At 43.4% G+C, this 21,981-nt stretch overlaps 1 protein-coding gene across 4 annotated transcripts; it reads right to left on the reverse strand.

Moving 5' to 3' along the window:
- Positions 1-1,233: 1,233 nt before the first annotated feature.
- Positions 1,234-21,302, reverse strand: CDCA7L (cell division cycle associated 7 like). 4 transcript variants are annotated; one of them, XM_075083014.1, is made up of 9 exons: positions 21,190-21,302; positions 11,056-11,193; positions 10,253-10,612; positions 8,304-8,378; positions 6,645-6,830; positions 5,055-5,186; positions 4,058-4,207; positions 2,569-2,705; positions 1,234-2,214 (listed from the first exon to the last, which is right to left on the reverse strand). In XM_075083014.1, the coding sequence occupies exons 1-9, from the start codon at positions 21,283-21,285 to the stop codon at positions 2,184-2,186; spliced, it is 1,305 nt and encodes a 434-aa protein (XP_074939115.1). In that variant the 5' UTR covers positions 21,286-21,302; the 3' UTR covers positions 1,234-2,183. The 4 variants fall into 4 exon arrangements, with proteins under 4 accessions (XP_074939115.1, XP_074939114.1, XP_074939113.1 ...); XM_075083013.1 differs by having other exon boundaries at positions 5,055-5,189; XM_075083012.1 differs by lacking the exon at positions 21,190-21,302 and adding an exon at positions 14,543-14,662.
- Between the last annotated feature and the right edge of the window lie 679 nt (positions 21,303-21,981).

Genomic DNA, 21,981 nt, shown 5'->3' on the forward strand with positions numbered 1-21,981 from the left:
TGTTTCATTTCCAAACAAAACAACTGCATTCATGCAGCTTTTTTGCCTTACTTCAACTAATGGCCAAGGGGGGGGGGGCGGACAGGACATGACCAACCCCAAAACAAACCCCCCCCATCAGTCTCAGGCTTGTGCACAACAGGCCCAAGAGGGGCACGTTAACAATTCCAGCATTAAAATTACTGTCTGGGTATTTAACTATTTGCAGTATTATTTTTTTAAAGCTGTAATGCAGAGCACAGCCCACAAGAACAACTGGCCTTTGGCTAAGGTGTGCTTGACTGTAGGTGTTACAAAAAAAGACCAAGGATGATTATGGCCACCCACCAACAGGAGGAGCCTATATCTGTGGGCTTTTCATGGAAGTCAAAACTTAAATGGCTTGATCTCAGTAACCTAGTTCAGGGATTCTAACTTTCTTCATCAGGTAGTCAAGTTCCATCAAGAGTTGGACTAAAGTGTTGTGCTCTATGAACAGCACTGAGGAAGTTTAGCAATGGCGGTAGATTGTTGGTGTTGGTCCAACTGTGAGTTTAAATTTCATACCAGCTTGGTATCCTCATCACTGGCTATATGTCATGCATTTAAATAACTATGTTCAAATGCAGCTTTAAGTATTTAGCAATAAGCAATTGTTTAAACCCCAATTATTCTGGTCTTGCACTACACAGCACCATGTAAACCACATGCCTACATTTATTGCAGGTGGGACATCCAGCTGGGGACCGTAGCTGAAGTCCAGCTCAAGGAACAGACACCAGCAATGCCTGTCATTTTTGTAAGGGCTATTCCAGTGGATCAAAGGGAAACTAAAGATATTTATGAACATTCAGTTTATAAAACCAAAAGCAGCAGAGAGGCAACTTACATTTGGACTTTTAGTCTGAAAACCCAGGAGATGCCAGCTAACTGGGTTCTGGCAGGAGTAGCTTTACTCTTGGCAGTTTAGTACTAAGCTTTCGGTAGCACATGCTGCTTTCTCAGTCTGCCTTGTAGTTTTAGCAAAAGGAGACAAATATTTTTCAGTCAGCTGGAGCAGGAGATCTGCATCACAAAACCACAATCCTTAGTATAACACTTTGTGGTCTATGTTGTTATTTCCTCATCCACCAGTGTTGTGTTTGTGTGTTTCACTACATAATGATTACAGATCTGCAAGAATTCTTTCATTACACCAGCTCGGGGAAAGTAAAGGGGACACATCAGCATCTGGGTGTAGTTTGACTCACAAACTACTACTCTTGATTATTCTTTATTCTCTCTACATAATATGAAGTGTGTCTCTTACAAAAATTTTAGCATAATCACACTGCAATACAAACATGTTGCATTTAAACAAATTTGTTTGAAAGCTTAGTTGAACTTATGAAAAAACATCTAAGTATAAACTGTGTGTAAAAAAACTAATCCTGAACTTTGTGATTTAAACCTGTTAATCAGTTTTGACTGTTGTAAGGTAGTTGGTTCAGGCAGCAGGTACATCACACAAAAACTGCTGGTGAAAAATTCTTTATTGGGATGATGTTTAAATTTTTTTCTTTTTTTTTCTTTTTCTTTTTTTTTTTTTAAACAAAACTTCCATTCTCCACTTTCATGTTTCAGTGATTAATTGCACTTCGGAATAGAACGAAAATCATCCTCCCACTGGTAGGTTGCATCAGCTTTGGTTGGAATATAGTGGCATTCAGATGAAAGTACCCTTCCCTTCTTTGCAGGGCCAAGCTCCATAAACTGCAGGTGGAGGAGCAGGTTCAGAAAACAAGGCTTAGAAAACTGAATCTTTATGATCAAGTTGGAACACAAGGGGATTTTTTGTTTCCTTAAAGACAGGGTATGCTTTACAGGTAGCTGTTAGATACCTTTTCTGCAAACTTGCACAATTATATAAATATCACTCAAATTGACCAACTTCTCCATCATGTGGTTCTGTAGCTCTATTAAAAATTAAACACTCAAGGTTCAAGTGCCATTTCACTTAACGCATAGGTCTGTGCATGTAGATTTCTCTACCAAAACATTTTCCTGAGAGATCTTTCGCATAAGACCACATCAATCAAAAAGTTTCCAAAACAGAAATGCATATACTATATTCTACAATTCTATCTTATATAGTAATACAACTTTTGAAGTCAGAATTTGTCAATGTATTAACCAGTTGCAGGCTCAGCTTGAGTTCAGTGTTCTCAATTGTCAGCCGCCAGTTGTTTTTGTAAACTAGAAGACATGTGAGAAAACAGTGTTAGTGATTTTTAGGAAACTCAGGTTCCCCATAAACAGATAATTTCCATTGCTGAAGATGACAACTTCCAAAACAGCACTTCACTATGCCTGAAGCAATCAATACTGATTTCAAAACAGGGAAAAACAATTCATTTTCTTAAGCAAATGAATTGTTTACACAGACACTACAATTCACTTTAATGCAGCCGATTTCAGCCTAGGTGAAATCTCAAGTCTAAGAGGCTTCTTTTGCATAGGTCCAGGATCTGCCCCAGGCCACAAAAGTCAAGTATTATTTAAAGGGCTGCAACAGTTTGAAAAGGAACAACTGCGGGGCATGGCCCTCACCTTTCCAGGTACTCCTTGACATTGTCGTAGCCGTAGAACTTGGCCAAGTGGATGAGCATGCCTGTGGCACAGCGCCCATCCCGCCGGCGGCAGTAGCTGCAGTTGCACACCCCGCGACAAGGAGGACAGATCCAGGCCTGCAAGGGGGTGAATGTGGGAGGGGGTTAAAGGCAAACCATAAGCTGTGTCAGGGGAGGTTTAGGTTGGACATTAGGAAAAATGTCTTCACTGAAAGAGTGGTCAGGCATTGGAACAGGCTGCCCAGAGCCGGTGGAGTCACCATCCCTGGAGGTGTTCAAAAATCGTGTAGATGTGGCACTTCAGGGCATGGTTTAGGAGACATGGTAGTGTTGGGTTAACGGTTGGACTTGATGATCCTAGAGGTCTTTTCCAACCTTAATGATTCTATTCTATGATTCTGTATTCACCTTCCTGTTGCTCAGATCAGAGCATGACTTCCTTACCGCATGATCCTTCAGGGCAAGGTTTTAAAAGCCTGAATCAGCCAGCCAACCAACCTTGTTAACGCTTTCCAAATTCTGCAGGATTAAAGAAATTAAGTACCACCCTGTTTGCTTGAATACTCTTACTCTGAAGACTCAGGCTCAGATTGTTCAGTATTGATTTAAAATAGACCAAAGGCATCTGTAATGCCTAATGATAAGTCATCCTATGTTAGGCTGACCATAGTAAACTCCCTAGAAAAAGATGAGTACCCACTCTGTCAAGTTTCTTTGGCTCTGCCTGCTGGCATAGCCTGAATTCCTGAGACTGAATTACCCAGCATGTACATGAAGGCAGGCATCTTCCAGCTGCTTAGCAACTGAACATAGACATGCATTACAGTATAGCAGCCATTGCCACACTCGGCCAGCACACTGGCGCCATTAGTTCTTCACTGTCTTTCAGAAAAAGCCCTGAAGCCCATCTCTAAAGCAGAGGTGAGGGAGGAGGTCCCAAAACAAGCTGAGCACAGAGAGGTCGCTGAGCTGAGCCGAGAGGTCTTTGCGTAGCCACACACCTCATTCTCTCGCAGCAGCCTGTGTTCTCTCCTTGCTCAGTGCCTCGGGGGAAAACAGAGAAAAGGGAACCAACCCTCAGACTTCTAGGTATCTGTCTCCTTTTTTCTCATATTTAAAATTTTGAATTTAAAACAAGGAACCTGCTTTACATGCCATGCTATCATTACGTAAGAGTATTAATAAAATGGTTCATTTTTCTGAACAGGGACAGACTGCTTTTCTTAAAAGCTCTTGGACTTTCCCTCCACTACCTGGTATGCAAGTGGATCTTCAAAGCACAAAGCTGGAAGGTCCAGCACCTTCCACTTGAGTTTCAGCAAGATCAGTGTCAATCCTAACAGTACTACAGATCTTCTCACGGCAAAAAGCTTTGAACACCACATTATCATGAGCATCTACTCATCACAGATTACTAACAAAACTGTATTTGTTACACGTTCTTTCCAAGCCCAAGAAATTATACTTACTGGATCAAGCAGTGCCGATTTCACATCTTCCCCGTATCGATTTCGAAGACATGGTCCACAAAACTGCCCCCTTACTCCTCCACAGCCCTGGTTGCGACAGATTGTCTTTGTATCAATTGTCTTTTGTCGACACTGGTGGCAAGTACTACCCTAAAGTTGGAAAGGATGATAAATACGTATATATGAAGGACATCTTAAATGCTTGTTGCTGGACTTCCCTAATATATCTACTGATAGCAAAGCCCAAACTTCAGACCAAAGTCAAATTCAGCAATGAAAAGCTTAGTAAGAACTGTAAGGTCTGTTACTATAATAAATCATATAGATACCTGGAGAGATGCTACGGCTTTTACAGAGGCAGTGCCCAGCCTCAGCTGGACTGAGAGTCTCAAACTACATGAACCTCATTCACAGTTCAGATCCTTTCCTCTATCTATGAAAAAAGCTAAAACTATTCAGAAAGTGACCTTCTGACATCTCTGAAAATACAATGAAGCATGAGCTATATAGTAAGCTGATCATCTAGATCTTTATGACACTTACTAATAGCCAAATCCAGTGAAGGAAAGGAGCACGAGTTCTATCAAGAGCTCTAGAAACTACCCAACCGCTACAGAAACTTCGTTTCCAGCGGTACAAGGAGCAGCAGGGATCACTATTATTTATTGGTACAACCACCACGTTTACATTAAGTGAGAATGAGATGGCAACTCTTATCAATGGTGAATCATAGCTATAGCAAATTCCACTTAATAGCTCTATGGCAAGAAAGCACTTCTTTGCAGAAGCAAGAAGTCAGTGGGGCATATCAACCAGCATGGGCAAGCCCACGGGAGCCCGGCAAAGCTTCCAAATTGCGCCTGTGTAATACAGTAATGCAAAGCTCCACTCTCCAGAACCTCAGGAAAGCATACCTTTCAGCAAACACCAGGTGAACTGTTATGAGACTTCCAATGTCAAGAAAATGGACACACTAAAGGAAACAGCAGCCACTTACTAGAACTTTATCATAGATTTTGTCTTTAACAGTGATTGCAATGTTGTCCAAGTCCTCCTCAGTAATATCTTCTACTGGACGGTGAGATGAATACTTTGATGATCTCCTCCTTTTGCGCACTCCACATTCCCCCTGCTAAACAAACTCATCTCAACACCTTTTGCCTGGTGTCATGAAGACTCTGTCACCACACTTGGCGACAAATTCTTTCATTTATAATGCATATGCAGTCTAGAGGGGTCAGACTACAGGCTCTGGGCCCACTGGAAGAACACAGAATAGAGTTTCTAAATCATCACCGCCTCTCTCTCGCTCTCTCCCCCTTCCCTAATCTTTTCTCTAGTATTTAAGTTCTTCCTCCCCATCCCATCATTGCTACTTCTATTGCCACAAATTCTTAACATGTTTTAATGCTACCTCCTTTTCTTTGCATTCCCCGCACACCTCCACTGTAACTCTTCATACTCCATTTCTTCCCTCTCAAAATAAGGAACTATAACCATCCGCCTTCCCATGCTTTGCTCCTTTGATCTCCTAGCATGCTCTCCAATTATTTTCTCCAATGACAATCTGTAATGTCCTGGCAAAAAACCTTTACAGAAGTTATAGGTTAGCCCTGCCATACCCAGCCCTTCATTATTATCCTGTTTATTACTTGAAAAGAGTCCTCTACTTACTATTAAGCACTCTTTTTTGCCTTCAAAATATCAATCTCTTTGACCGCAATCCATGGATTGTCATCATGCCCCTCAGGACATTTCAAATTTCATGTACAAATCTCAACTGATCCGTACCTACCTACCCCACTCTTAACACCTAATTTGCCCTTCACCTAGATCAGCTCTGTTCTCTCCAAAATACTCGCTTACCAGCTCAGGGTCTCATTCAGTGCCACTCCACATTGTTTAATAGCCAAGTTCCCTCTATAATGCTTCAACTATGCCCAGCACTCATTCCTATAAGCAGAACTGGGATCTGGCCTCTACCATGTACAGAAACAAACTTAAGTGTCTTCCTCATAAAGGCTATACAGTGAATATAACTAAGACAAAAGACCACCATAAGCCAAGGGAGGGAAAAACATACTTAAAAAAATGGGGAAGAATAAAATGGGCAACTTTTGAATGGCTAGCCAGTACATCAGCAGTTTGTTGGTGCAGATTCCCTTTATTCATTCTCAGTTCAGCTATAACTCCTCTTTATCTTCTCTCTGCTATTTCCAGAGAGGGGTTTTTGCTAACTTTTCCTGAGCCTGAAAATAGAGATGATCTGCTTTGTCACCTCCACCAGACCCACAGCCTTGTCACTCAAAGGCCTTCTACACTGTGGACTCTAATAACTCTCAGATAATAAATAAATAAAGGCCATAAGTAAACCGCCTTGTTATGTTTTGGACAACACAGATAAAGCCCAGTTAACAGGTGCAAGATGAGGCAGGAAGGCCTGAAGACGACTTCTGTAGCTAATCCCAGACCAAAGGTTCTCATTGACTTTCTGCAGGATGCGATGTCTGCTCTAACTGTTGGCCAACAATTTAAATCAATGTTTACTAATCCCTCACTATCGGACATATCAAAGGCTGGCAAATACCACACTGAGTCTCTTCTTCAAGAGGTTTTGTTGACTATAGCTACGGAAGTGTTCTGCAAGTCTAACGGCCGACATAGTAAACTTTTCCAAGGCAAATTTCTCTGGTGGACGAGCATTTCTGGTTGGGTTCATGCGACGTGCTATCTGGCCTTCAGAAAATGTCCTCCTTGGGATTTTCTTCTGTCTCTGGAAAGAGAAGACGATTACAGTAACTGTCCTTTCAGTTAAGTATGTACTGTTAAACACCAGAAATTATCTCAAAATGTCTGTACCACACTTGTACTATCGTGAATTAATCTGTTCTTCTCCCACTCATTTGTTAAGCTAAACCTTACCAACTTCTAGCATACCTAAGTGCTCTACCTACATGCTACACCTTTTTGATCCTTTTAAGACACCACTTTCACAGTCAAATTCTATTCCAGCTAACATCACAGAACTATACCAAAATTTTTCTATGGCACATTAAGGTAGAAGCTAGTTCTCACTGTTCTTCAGCGGCTAAAGGTTCAGATTTTCCTACAAACTGAATATATCTTCAAGGAATAATCTGATTTCTAGTTTATTTTCTTTTATTTATTTTTTTTTAAATTGAAAGGGCATTAATAAGTTTCATCTCCTAATTCCAGATTCCTAGATCTGGAAATTACTAGGAGGCACAAGATACCCTTTTCATATTGTCACACCTGCCAATTACTGCATGACTGAATTCATGCAACAGAAGTCCTGCATAGACACCTACCGTAAAGGCGTCTACTAAATCTGACAGGATAAACAAGATGTAGGAAGCAAGTCTACTTGCTACTGTACTCTAAGTTACTTCCTTCAAAAGAAGTGAAAAGCACTTCACAAGGAGACAGGCTGGAAGTCAAAAACCAAGCAGAAGGGAACTAGAATACTCCCAATGCCCTCCCCCTCCTTAAGTAAAGATACTAAATAAAAGTGGCAGGGTTATCTATGTATTCAAAGGATTTTTAGGTTTCAAAAGCATTTAACTAGAGCTAGCAAGGTTTCAGCCTTTCAAAGACTGTATAATTTGGCTTCACCTTTTCACGTGACAACCACCACACCAGCATTTCTACATGGGCTTCCCAAAGAAACGACCCTTCAGTTTTTCCTCAAATCTCTTCAGTTTATAATACATGTGGAAAAAAGTGACTCTACAGAGAGCCTAGGGGTGTTGACAGTTCTCTGCTTCTAGCCAAGAAAGGTCAGTTGAAGTAACTACTGTGTCATTCCAGGTTCATGCTGAAGTGCCTGAATTTCATCAGCATTGCTCTGCTGGGAAGTGTAGATTTTAAAAGAAAAGCCTGCAAGAGGGAAATTAACAGAATCTAAACCCAAAGGAAAGCAACTACTCTTCATCATTCCCACGTACACAGACATTTGTCTAGTATCCCAACAGCATTTCTGGGGCAAAAATGATACAGAAGCATCTCACCTTGGTCTCCGTATTTCTTCATAAATTATCTTACAAAATTCCATTTCCTCACATAACCTCTGGTACTTAAATACTGACCAATAGCAAATATGTACAAATAAAGCAACCAAAACCAAAGAAAACCAGAACAAACTTGGTGAAAGTGTTTCATCAAGAAACACATTAATGCTACATCTAGCAAAAATTACTGTCACCTCTAGCCAGTACCGGAGACTTACCGAAGGCGTCGAGGAGGGCGTTTTCACTGGGAACAGGTCGGGTATGGAATTCAGTTCTGCCAGCAGCTGGTCAAGCTGAAATCAACAGTGAATCCGCATTGAAAACTCACTGCAAATAAGCAACACCTATCATCTACTCTTCACTCCAAATTATATCTAAATACATAAAGTTTCAGTGCATTAAACCTTTCTGAAGGCACTTTAAGTGGGGCTTATTATTCATTTACCCCTGAATGAGCAAAACTCTGCAGGCAGTACTAACTTCACAGCTCCCATTAATTCTTACTGGGAATTAGAATTAGCTAGAATTACAGCCAATCTTATTGAAACAGCACTGAAGCAGCGCATTACAACATGGTTACGATCTCTGTGACCAATAACAAGAAATTCAGAGTTCATATGACTGGAGAGAGAAAATGAAGACAGGGTGCCCTCGGCCAGAAGACTAAGATGTTCCCTGTGGGCTATTTTGCTGAACAACTGCTGATACACCTGTGCTTTTTGCTAGGGAACTCATAGAATTGCCTTAAGCAGTGACATTGCAGCAGGCAAACTGCCTGTCGTTTTTCAGTAGTCCTTAGCAGCAATGACTAGGAACATCCCTTTTTCAATCATGACAGCTAGTGCTGGTTTCACAAATGCTGCAAGCCACAGCCAGTAATGATGCATACCCATTGCTTTGTGCAGATACACACAGCGACGTGGGTACATGCTCATTCGCAAAGTCGTAAAAAAACTGAGCCCCGCTGGCGGTTCCCCTAACCATGGCATAAGCAGCATCAGAAGCACTTCAGGAGGACAACCTGCTGCACCACGCAGGAGACGTCCCAGAAGTACATTTCAACAGAAGCAGTGGCTAACAGGTCTAAAATAAAAAACACCGACCTGTTCGGGAAGGCCAGGATGAGACTATCTCTGAAAAGCCAGCAATAGCGGGGATGAGCCAGGCTGCCAGCTGCCTCTGAGACCGCCACACCAATCATGAGATTAAAAGCTGGATACAGCATTTTTCAGTAAAAACTTCGGTGTGGCATTTATTAGGAGCTATTTAATGTCATTACACTGCTGCAACTGGGATGCCAATGAATTTCACAACAGTTGAACTACAAGAAAGAGTGGAAGGTGAGATGGGTGGAAGAGCAGCAAGATCAATACAACAAAAGCGAGGATACAAGACAGATTAGAAGCACGAGTACAAAACTAAAGCAAATTTTTACATGGGAGCTGCAGGCCCACACACCCAAGAGGTGTACTTGAGCCCCAAGACTGCTTGGAAGCTGCAACTTTTCCTGGAATACAGTAAAACTGAAGGAGCCACTGAGGACCCAACATCAAATTGGATTTGCATGGCAGCATGATAATTAAAGAGGGCTGGCGGCATTCTGGACAACAGAGGAAAAAGCACTAGGAAACGATCAGTGTCTCTCTTTTCCGCACCTACACGCACACATACCCACGCTTTCAGTAGCTATATAGCCAAGCGTAACTGTAAACATCACATCCCACACAACAGAAAAATTACATTTATCATCCTTAGCAGTTTTTAGCTAGCTTTCCAATCAGTAACTACAGCAGATCTGTCAGACACAAATGAAAAGTAGAAACTCTTGTGCCAATGACACCACGAACCACCTGAAGGGACCAGCTGGTTTTCTGACATGTTCTGAATGCAAGACTGCAACTTGGGCGTGGTTCAACAAAATGCTTGGTTCAACTCTAGTTTTAAACTTGAGCAGACTAGTTCTACTTAAGGCTATTTTATGGGTAAATGTCTGAGCGTCAATGGTCCCCCTAGGGTTTTACCAGGCAGAAAAATTCAAACACTCACCACCATTAGATTTGCCAAAAGTCCAAGCACAGCACCAGTGGGGACCCCAAAATTCAAGTGTGCTGAAGCTAAGTACTCAGATGTAAACGTCAGAGAACAAAGCACTGCTCGTAAGTCTTACCATGGCTTTATTTTCTTTAATATTTATGGCTCTCTTAAGCAGAGCACTGGAACCTTCCTCCTGTGTTTCTTTAATGTCTTCTTCAGACTCTGAAGCAGAGCCCTCTAGTTTGTCCCACCGCTTACAGCTTATTTCGTTTGAAAGAGGCGTGAGGGATTCACTGTCCTTTAGAGGTAAGTTAGAAAAATCCTGTTCAGGCACTTTTTTCTCAGACGACTTCCTGGTGGGAAACTGCAAGGCAACACGAAGGCCAAAGCTTCTTCTCTTGGGGGAAAGTTTCTTCTTCGCCTCTTCCTCCTCTTCTTCCTCACTACCCAACAAATTATCATGTTCCTCATCACTCAAGTCCGACTCCATCGCCTAGAGGCAGGAAGAATCCCATGTTACATTATTGGCTGTGACACAAGAAAGGTCATTTTTAAATCACTAATTCTAGGCAGCAGTCTCACCACCCGAAAGCACTGTCATAAATTCACCTAAATCAACAAATTTTTAAAAGTTCACTTCTCCCTGTGCAGAGATGAACAAAAAATCTACATATTAATATTGTCTGGGGTACAGACATGGCTGTGTTCAGAGCAACAACCTTGCCCAGCACAGTCAGTCTACAAGCTGGGGAAGAAGTTTTCACTTCTAATATGTGACTTTACATTAAATAAAGCTTTTTTTCTCTTTTAAGATAACATGTATTTTTCTTCAACATCAATATAGAACATCACAGTGTGTCAGAAATACTCCTACTAGAACACGAGGTTTACACGGAGGAGACAGTAAAAAAGAAGACAACATGCATAGGGGACTACCTTCACCAGAACTCCTTTCATGTTCACATCCACCTCGCTTGAAGTGAAGCCTTCAAACGCTTCCATTTCAGAGTCAGTGTCTTCAGTGAAAATCCTCTGCAGCTCTCCAGTGAGGGATCTGGACTGAAATCGAACCCCCTGTAAAAATACCGGCCAGTAGCTGTGAGAGACAGTCAGATAGAGAGCCTAAACAACAGTCACAGAGTCACTCAGTCACAATAAACAGTTCTGAGGTTCAAGCAGGTACCAACCAGATGGCATATACTGTGAAAGCAATTTGCAGGCAAAGCCTGTCAAAAGTGAAAAAGCCAAAGACATTCAGAGTTTCAGCACTGAGTTATTTTCACTTAGCAGGATTTTTTTTTTCCTCATTTTAAACACAGGGCTTTAACTGAGCTGCTTCATTTGAGGGAAGAAACTTTCTTCACCTCTTCCTCCTCTTCTTCACTATTACCCAATAAAAATAAACCATCAGTTTTCTTATGTGTAAATTATCACATTGTTTTGTATGTTTTCTTCTGGATATAGCAAAACAGCCTTGAATGGAAGAAAATACAAACCACAACCACAGTAAGAAAGATACCTCCTTTTGTTCACTTAGGAGTAGAAATAATACCCTCCTCTGCGCTTCCTGCGGCAGTATTCAAGGCCCCTGGAGATGGAGTGTGCTCCTTTTCACGCTGTTACACCATCACTGAAGTGAGAGATACCAACATAAACCCACAGAGCTTTGAACAGCCGACTAACATCCCTCCACCTTCCAACAGCTCAACTCTCTCTGTTTCAACGCTGCAGTTTAACATTCAAACGTGTTCTAGGGTAGACAGATCCCAAATTTCTGCCTACAGACTAGGAAGTAAAAAGTCAGACCATGAAAAATAAATGTATGATCCCATTAAAACACTCTTCACAATATGCACATTACATACCAATTAAACTCAATGCATTTACTAGATCGGACATATATTTGCATACTTCTAATCAGAATTAGTAGAAGACCGTCTGTCAACCTGTCCCCATTAGTCTCCTGAAAGACTCGTTCATGATGGGAACGTAACCCATGTTCACAACACACCTGCTTCTTGAAAGCCAGCAACACTCACTTAAGTTTGTTTCCCCAGTTTTCCTCTGCTGTTTCTTCCTCCCACGCGAGATACAAAAATGACCTTTCATATGATGCACTTGCGAAGTATCTTTATTCTTCCTTTCAATTCCCTCCCTTCCTTGACTTTAATTACAGACTTCTTTACGTTAAGATAGTATCTGGTGGAAAAACAGATACAATAGATGAGTGGAAAAACTTACAGGGGAATGGGAGGAGGGAGCTACTGCATATGCTGTTTCTTTACACTTAAACATCTCCTACAAATTATTATGGGTAATTGGAATGAGTTTTCTCTAAGCCAAATTACTTGATTCTTTTGTTGATAGCTGCAGTGCAGCTGCTTGAGAAAGGAACAAACACAATAGGGAAGTTACTTTGAAGTTAAATTGCATTTCTTGGAGGAAAACTGAAGTTTTTATGCATTCTGTGTTTTCATGAAATTCCACAATGAAGGGGCGGGGGTGCAATAAGCTGTTAGCTGAAGTGACTAAAAATAACACGCCTAGAGCTGTGCTGTTACACCTATGAAGAACGGTCTACACAAGGTAAAATACACATCAGGGATACCTATAGAAGAAACAGCTGAAGCTCAGCAGAAGCACAGAGATCATGTTAGCAGGACTGCAGAAAACCCTGAGGAAAAGCAAACATGCAGAGGTCAACACTTATCAATGCATTTGCACATCAGCATCCAAGAGAACATCTGATGCACTGACCTCCCATTCACCACCCCAGCAGGGCAGCTGCCTTGCCTCCTCTCCCAACAACTGCAGCTTTTTTCTGATCATTTTGCTCTTCACACCAAACTTTCTAGTTTCCTGCACAACATGTACCTATGGTCTTTCTCAGCGACAGTAGTATTTGGCATAGAACTCAGGATTAAAAAAAAAAAAAGGTGTATTTTTACTGTACCATTTAGTAGTAAAGGAGTTAAACTCAATACTGAAGGAGATTCAAAATAATTCTCAGCCCAAGGGAAACACAGGAATGGTGAGGAAGGCTGTACTGCCAGCTGTAAATTTGGAACAAGTCTCACTGGGATTCCCAGTAACACACGTTAAATTAACAGGACCTAGCTCTTCCACAGCATTTCTCATCAGAGGATTTTAAAACACTTTGCAGCAAAGATAGTTATCATAATCTCCATCTCACAAGTTGGGACACCAAGGCAGAGAGAAATAAAGGTGCCTGCAGTCCTCAAGCAGGCAGCAGAAGCTCAGGCTCCCACACAAGGCTCTCTCTCCACCACCACCGCCTCTTCTCATTGATCCTTCCTCCTGCTCCACACAAAGCCACAAATACAAGAGCAAGCTACCTCCTGATTTTCTGAAGTTACCTGTACCACCATCTAGCAACAAGATGACAAAGTGATTTACAACCAAGTTTATTTCATTACTTTTAAGCTGCTGTCTTTCTCCATAGCACAGATGTGAGGCTCTACTGCCAAACAGCTTCTGCACTTTGTGCAAGCCTCTCTGAGGCCATTTGCCTGTGAAGGCCTATGAAGGCTCAGAAACAGAACATAACTCGTTCTGTCTGTTCCCTTCACTAATGCTAGTCATAATTCTTGTCTTCAGCAACTCTTAACCAGGTACTGACCTGATAGAGGAAAAGAGGAAAGACATTTTCGATCTTTTAATTAAAGGAATGGAGGGACCCTTTTGAGAGCACAGCTGACAAGCCTACCTTTTAGCACATCAGCCCATATCTATTAAGTATATAATTAAAAGCTTCTAAAAGACTAAAACCTAAGTTTTCCGGCAGCCAAGGCAGCATACCCATTCTCTTCCTTTTTTGTGAATTCAGCTGGTACCTCCAGCCACCAAGTCAGGGAATGAAACACATCAAATTATTATGCTGATCCAAGCTACTTCACCATTAAGAGCGGAGAGAATCAGCAAATCTCACAATCAGAGCAGAAGCTGATGGTTTCTGTGGGTCACCACCACTAAAAAAAGCAATTTTAGTGCAGAAAAAGCACTAATATAAATTAGTGCAGAAACAGCACTGATATAAATTTCTGGAAGAAATACCTTGAAGCCTGCATACTCACAAAACCCATCTATTACCATGCATTTCCACTGTCTTACGCATCCAGAGCACACCAGCCCAGGATGGTAATTCTCTCTCTGCTGCTTGCTTCGCTTACCTACTTCGCTTAACTCACCTTCTAACAAAATCTATTTTCCTTACACTATGAAAGAGTTTTAAAAAGCAATCATCAGAACCTAAAAAGGATAGCAAGTTTGTATACATTTATTTTAATATGAGGACTGCAGATTATGGGCTTTGCTGCTAGTTATGGCTCATATAGCCTTGACACAATCTCAGAGTGCTGCTGCATCGAAAGCGCATAACTGGTCCACAGCAATCTGTTCCTACCTTTTTTCCTGACTCCAGAGATTCAAAACTAGCATAGCAGCCCTCTGACAACAACCTCTGTATGGAAACATCATCTTGGAACCCCAGAAAATCTTCATTGTCACTAGGGGCATTAAAAATGTCAGCTACTTCCTTGGGTATCTGTTTCTGATTCAAAATGAGACATAAGATACGAGTCAGACATGCCAACTTAATAGGAAAACTCAAATTGGCAACATCACAACTTATTTTTATACTCCTATGCAAGTACAAATTTGTATCACAAAATATGCTATGCACGCAAAACTGTACCGTGTTTAGCTAAACTCCACGAAATTCTGCACAGGCGGTTTTAATTCCTAAACACAGACTCCAGATTTGGGCCTAGGGAGGGGATGCAGTATGCAGGGTGTTCAACCCCACACAACAGTGCTTCTCAGATGTAAAAATACATGTGTGCCTCTTCTTTGCAAGAATGTGCTCAGAGCACCCTTTATCTGTAGTGAAACCCTCCACCACCCCTCCTCTTACAGGGCAACGATGGCTCAGAGGTAAGAAACACACAGACCTTCAAATAAAATGCAATGCTAAACAAATACAAAGCACCTTACCATTAGATCAGACAACAGTACTGTAACATATTTTATCAGACACAGACCTAACTCCAAAAATAAAACCAATACAACTCATTCTCTTTTGTCAGTACTGCAACAGAGCTTTTTCAGGGACGCTTGGTAAGAAAACAAAAACCCATTTTATCTGAGAACATTTCTTGTTTGCTAGAAGCCCACGATGGAGCCTTCCAGGAGGAACCACTGCCAAGGGTAGGCAGCAGCACTTTCTGAGGTAACCAAGGTCACAACTTCAGAGTTCAAGAAGTTCAGTCCCAGCACAGAAGGAGACTTGTACCACCAGAGGTAACCATTCCCCCTGGTCACATACTTCGCCAAGCACTTCAGATAAGCCTCTCCATTTAACAGGCCAGTAAGAAAGCCTTCAGACAGCTCCACCCTTGCCTGCTTTAAGATTTGGTGTGTGGAGGGATGGGATGAACAGATTCAGCCTTCAAAACCAAGGCAGAAGGCATTTTGCCAAGTTTCAGAACACGATTTTACACATCCCAGTATAATTTGCAAAAACATTCTGCCATTCACAGAAATGCTCGGGGATAAAAGCCTCTGCATTGCTCACCAGCACCCCGACATTAATCTTCTACATCCCCAGGACCACATGTACGCATCATACACACTACTCTTACTCGAAGCAAGCCTCTCTGCTGTTTGCTGCATGCTAAAGCCACACATGGGTTTCCTGCTCCTCTCATCAACTCTCACGAATGTGAGATCAACAGCTGCCTGGTGAGAGGGGCCAGTTCCTCGTCCAAAGGTCTCCAGCCTTGAATGTTCAAGAGAACATCCCCGAGATAAACTCCAGAACCGAGCGCAGCCTGTCTTTGTCCGCCATCATAGACATCCAAGGTTGCTCATACAGGACCCCATATATTGATTTATTTTTTTTAATTTATTTGTGCCAAGGCAAATGGCCCCAAGTAGGCTCATTCTCCAAAAACGGTGTTACTTACAAAATTCCACTTCCATTAGAAGAGCAAGCAGCACCTTGACCAAAGCTTTGCTCTCTGAAATAAGCTACAGTAACGGGCACACATGGGCTTAATGTTATTCTTGCTCTGCTTTATAAAGCTGATGAGACTGATGCAAAACTGATTTACTGTTGCTTGGGCGAGAGCAGAATTCACCTCTGAACTGACCCTTGCAGGCACGTAACAGCACAACCCAATGCACTGCTGCAGAAGTCAGGCTGTCTGCATTTGAACCCCTTTGGATATTCCCTCTCACCCACCTCTTAAAACAAACCACCAGAATCCAGCTCCATTGCTGTGACGGAATTCACTCAGTACAGAGCAGCACTAAAAATGAAGCATTATGCATTTTAATAGAAAAACATACAAGGAGCTGTGAGGCTCATTGCTATGAATAAATTGCTTCCAGGAGCCGCTGCATTAGTTCTTGTGCTATTGTACAGCTGAGTTAGCCACTGCTGTGATTACTGTATGCCTAACTAATTTCTTGTTCTTCATCTATTACTTCTGCATCTGCACCAGAGGAGCTGTTATGGGGGTGTAATTACTGATTTTGAACAAAGGAAAAACAGAAGGCAAAAAAACCCACCCCTTTCCCAGTAGAAGATTTTTTTTTATCTTTATGCATTCCCAAATACTTAGGTACTGATTTAAGTAACTTACTGCAGAACTTTGAAGATTTTTAGTCTGTGACTTTCTCCCCATAGCCTGACTGAAGAATCCCATTCAGTCATTGGTAAGCCCCCATTTGACCGAAAGGGCTTAGGTTAGTCACAGAGAACGCCTGACACGTACAAGGTAGGCATACTGCCTACCTCTGCTGCGATGGGTTGGTTTGCTATTATTTATTGCGTAGTCCTGGAAGCCACAGACATTTCCATTTTAACTTTCAATTAAAATACATTCAGAAACTGATTTACAATCGGCATCGGAGCCTAGCATTTTAAGTCTGCCAATGAAGTAGCATATACCAAGAAAGAAAATACATATTTGCCTAAACACAAATGTCAAAATATTAATCTATTCTGAACACTTGAAAGATGCAGGCACTTCAAGAGAGGATCTTTTTGCCACTAACCCTCTAAAAAAGGCAGGAAGGCAGACAGGTGATGAACATTTCAAGCTTGCTCAGGGGAAATATTTCAACATGAAAAAACCACAGGTTCAGACACAATGGTCTGCTGAAATGCTGGAGAGATGTGAGAAAAACTGTCTTTTAACCAATTACAAAAAGCTAAGTTCTGAAAAATCTAGTAAAAGCTGGAAATAATTCACAGCTGCTGAAAGAGTCAAAGCCTCATTTCTAGTAGGAAATTTTATACCTGTTGAGCTCAGTTATTTTTGCACATAAAATACACTTACTTGTTTAAAACACCCACAAGGCACATTTCAGAAGCAGCAGAAAACATTCCCTGCTACTAACAGCATACAATCCAACAACTTCCAGAACAGCCAACCTTAAGTATGCTTTTTTCACCAAAGGATCAAAGTTCAAGACAGTCGCATCTCCCAGTTTCCCCTTCTCTAAATTTGACGGAACGCCACCAGTACACCCAGGTGTGCACCTGAATTTGTCAGGCTGCACGGGGGAGAGGTGCCGCTCCTGCAGAACCGGGAGCACGCAGCTCACGTGTGCCCGTGAGGGCTGGCAGACCTACCGCCAAGGGACAAAATGGAAAACAAGGCCGGGAGGGATGTCAGACCTATTTTGGCAGCACTCCCACACCCACCACACAAGCGACGGGGAAAAGTGAAGACACCTGAGGTCCCCACCAGTCAAAACACGATTTTTCTAAGCGCCATCTCCATGAATTCCACCTGCCACGTTAGGCAAGGAGAAAAACCAAAGCCTGAGGTGAGATATTTTACCTTCCACGTAAACAGGAAGAATTCTCATGTCTCAAGTGAAAAAGCAACTTTCCTGATATCAAAAGAGATGCAACCTGCCCTTCTGCCAGGCAGCGCCCTGGCAGGCTGCAAGGAGAGAATGCTTGCATGCACACACACACTCAGCTTCGGTGGGAAGCATCAGTTATCTCTATGCCACCATATTTCATTTTTTTAGAGGTATTTGTACATATCACTTTCATTGCCAATGGTCACATTAACCCCTTCTTCGTGATGTATTAGGAGAACATACTGTGTTAGAAAGCAGGGCTAGATGTAATTCTCTATTTTTCCTTCTATCATGGGGGGGGGGAAATCAGTTGGGCTGTTTTCCCCTCATTCAAGTTTGCACAATGTATGGACATTCCTATTTGAAGCAGAGGACAGATAATTTTGGTAATGTTCAAAATTGCTGCTTATTCATTTCAGTCAAACTGAAACAATCCCAGTTTAATCTCAAATACATACTCACAAAAACCAAACTTGTGCAAGGTCACACCTTCAACTTGCACTGGAAAACCTCTTGACTTACCCCAGGCTTACGCAGCAAACCCAAGGCAAGCCACCCAAGGGTTACAGGCACTGGATTTGGCTTGTAGCCCCGAAACAAAACCAAACAGGGAAGTGCTCCAAGGCTGACAATTATGGGCAGTGCTACAAGAATAGAGGGCCCCAGCCAGCTGAGAGATGCCAAACCAAAAACCCAAAACTATGTACAAGTCACAATCCTGGTCTTTCCACTGAATCATAAAGGCAAACGGCATTGTATGAAAGCTTAATTTTAAGCATCAAACACACACATGAAAGACGTGGAAGGCAGAGAGAGGCAAAGACATGTATTATGGTGCAGAAAAATCGCACAACTAGACACACGGTCAACAGGACTGTCAACACCATTCAATCAGCCTCAGACTCAAGGGCAACAATGAAATCTAGGAAGGCAAGGAAGATCCCAGATGATCTTGGCAATTTCCCAACAGCATCCGAGCACAAAAACCTGAAACCTTCTGGGCGGTGAAGTATATTCCTGGCACAAGTGGCACCAAGGCGAAAGGCAAACAAGTGTTCAGTGAAAAGAAGGAACAAGTGATAAAATGAGCAGCCATCACGCAGTTTTACGACCTTCGCAGGGATACGGAAGCTGAAGATGGATTATACCCGAGCCTGTAAATCCGTCACAGCAACAACTCCTGGGACTTTCAGGGTGGTTCCCCCAACTCCACAGAAAATTATGGTCATTTTCATCCCAGTCAACCTACTGCTAAACCCAAGTAGTCCATGAAATTTTAGTAAATTCAGCTATTTTCAGAACAGCGGAGTATGGTTTCTATATTGCTTTATTTAAATTGATAAATACACTAAAACCCATCAAGCTACTTTATCCTAAAGTGAAGAATTCCCAGCTATCATAATCACATGGTGAGTCACTTAAAATGTTACCTTCCACAGGCAACATCTACTTGGAAACTATCCCCTAATTTTCAAAAACAGTGATAATAATGTGAATACCAGCATGGCAGCATATGAACAGTCCAAATGCTCTGTCAACTGCTACCATCTCTTCTTTTGTAATATCTAATCTCTTGCTGATCCAAACAGTAGTAACAGCTATTTCTAAATCAATTCTGCATAATTCAAGAGCATCCCTTTCATCTGTGGCAGTGCCAAATTACTCTCTGAGCCCTAGTGTTCCAAGCAAAACACTTCTGTACAACGCCACAGGAATGCAACGTGTCCTCCCTTCGTGTCTGGACTGCTAGCGTCCAGGCCTTTTGGGTACAAAAGCTTTCTCAGCCAGCACCCCTTTAACAAGCTCTGTGTACTGAAACTGCTGTGCAAGGACCTGTTAAATTAGACCCTAGGATGGGAAATGGAGCTGCAGTACCAATTTTGTACTGCTGACTTCCTTGGCAATTGCCTTCAATGGGGGCACATACGTACTCACTCACAAGCTAATTTACCAGTCAGCAGATGACCCGTGATTTCAGAGACAGAGAAACCTTCACCACCAGGTCCTTCTGGCTCAGCCCAGACTGAACCCACTGCTTACCAGCGTGTCACACAGAGGGGCAAGAGCCAGCAGAAGGCCTTGCTCAGCTGAAAACAAACTCCCATGAGAAACAGGAGAGCTGAGAACAGACCGCATCCTTCTTCCCTTTGCTGAGCCTTAAAAGAATCATGACGTACACCTTTTTAGCTGTGCAGTAGAAAGGTGACTAGCGGACAGTCAGAGCCTCTGCTTGTAGCGCCAGAGGTGAGAAGTAAGTGCCGTTTGCGTCCATTGTGCCCTGTCAATCAGGTTTCTCCCAAACTGTTTCACAGTGCCCTTAGCTACACTCTGCCGATGGAGAGCCTGAGGCCATACAGAGGTGGAAGGTTTACAAAAGCCCTGAGGTCAGAGGTCATAACAAACGCTTCAGCATTTCTACAACCTTCCTGTTCCACAGAAACCCACAAAACTCCCTACCCTTCCATCACCAAGAGCTGACAGGGATGCTGACTCTCTCCTCCCTCCCTCCCACCACCTGGGAGACTCACCAATACCACCTTTCAACACCTGAACCACACAAGCAGCCTGATGCATCCAAGCGCACCAGGTCGGATGCGCTGATCAGAGGCGTTTGTCCCTAAAAGCCCTATAAATACATGTATTCAGGCGACTCAAATATGTGTTTGTGGCATTGCACCATTTCAACAACAACAAAAAGAGAAGGGAATTAAAAAAAAATACGTTAGCTATTTCAAAAGTGGCATCCCCAGGCTTACAGAGGCTAATTAATTAACAAAGCTCCTCCCCGAGGAGCTAAGCGCAGACCATCGGCCTTTATTAGGGACGCTGCAGGAGCCAGCGCGGGGCCGAACGCCTCAGGGGCGCCCCAAAGGCTGTTTCCACCCCCTTCCCCGGCGCTTTGCAACCCCGGAGCCGCCTCGCCACGTGGAGCGGGGCCGCGGGCGGCCGGGGCCGGGTGTAACCGAGTGGGGATCCACGGCGCGGGCGGTCGGAAGAGCCGCCCGTCGCTGTCGGGCGGCTCTTCCGACCCCCCGCGCCGCCGCCGCGGTCCCGCGGGATACGGACAAAGGCCGCCGCTGCTCCGGGAGAGCGGAAAGCAGGCGGGCCGGCGCCCTCCCCCCGCGGCCCTGCCTCGCCCGCCCGCTCCGCGCAGCCGGCGGGCCGCCTCACCTTGCCGCGCCTCGCTGCCGCTCCCGCCGCCGGGCCCGCCGCTCCCGCCGCCGCCGCCCCCCGGCGCCGCCGCCGCCGCCGCCCTCGCCGCGCCATGGCGCGAGGAGCCACCCGCGCTGCCGCGGGAGGAGGAGGAGGAGGAGGAAGGAGGGAGGAGCGGGGGGCGGTGGCGGGGTGGAGCCGCCCGGCGGCGGCGGGAAAGGCGGGATGGGGACGGGGCAGCCCGTGTGGCGCGGCTGGGGGCGGGTAACGGCCCGCCGGCACCCCGCGCCCTCGGCCTTTCCCCGGGCGCCCCTCGCGGGGCAGCGGCTGTTAGACTGCAAAAAGCGTTAGGGGAGAACGCCCCCATCCTCCAAATAATGCAAAATATTTACTTCTGCGTTACAGGTGTGAAGTGTAAGCCTTTTGAAGACTCCCAAAAAAAAAAAAAAAAAAAAAAAAAAGAGACAGATGGGAGTTGGTGTGGCTTTAAATGCTTTGTGTGAGCTGCCCCCAGGTTTAAGTGCCCTTAACGCTGCAAAGTGAAATCTGAAGGTGAAAACGATGGGAAGCAGAGCTGTTTTCCTTCAACTGCAAGTCAAGGGTTCAAATTTCAAAATATTGTGAATGGTGGAAAGTAAATCGAATCAGAAAAAGCAAACTGGGGAAATGAGAATATATCAGTTTTGAAAGCATTTTTCCTCCAAGAAATTTCTTATGTTATTATACTCTTCCACTCTTCAGCTAGCAGGAAGAAAAAGGAACACAAAGACATGAAAACTTTTTTTACTTTCCTCAGAATAACTGTATTCC

Source organism: Phalacrocorax aristotelis, chromosome 2 (genome assembly GCF_949628215.1).
Source record: "Phalacrocorax aristotelis chromosome 2, bGulAri2.1, whole genome shotgun sequence".
In the NCBI taxonomy this organism is placed as follows: Eukaryota; Metazoa; Chordata; class Aves; order Suliformes; family Phalacrocoracidae; genus Phalacrocorax; species Phalacrocorax aristotelis.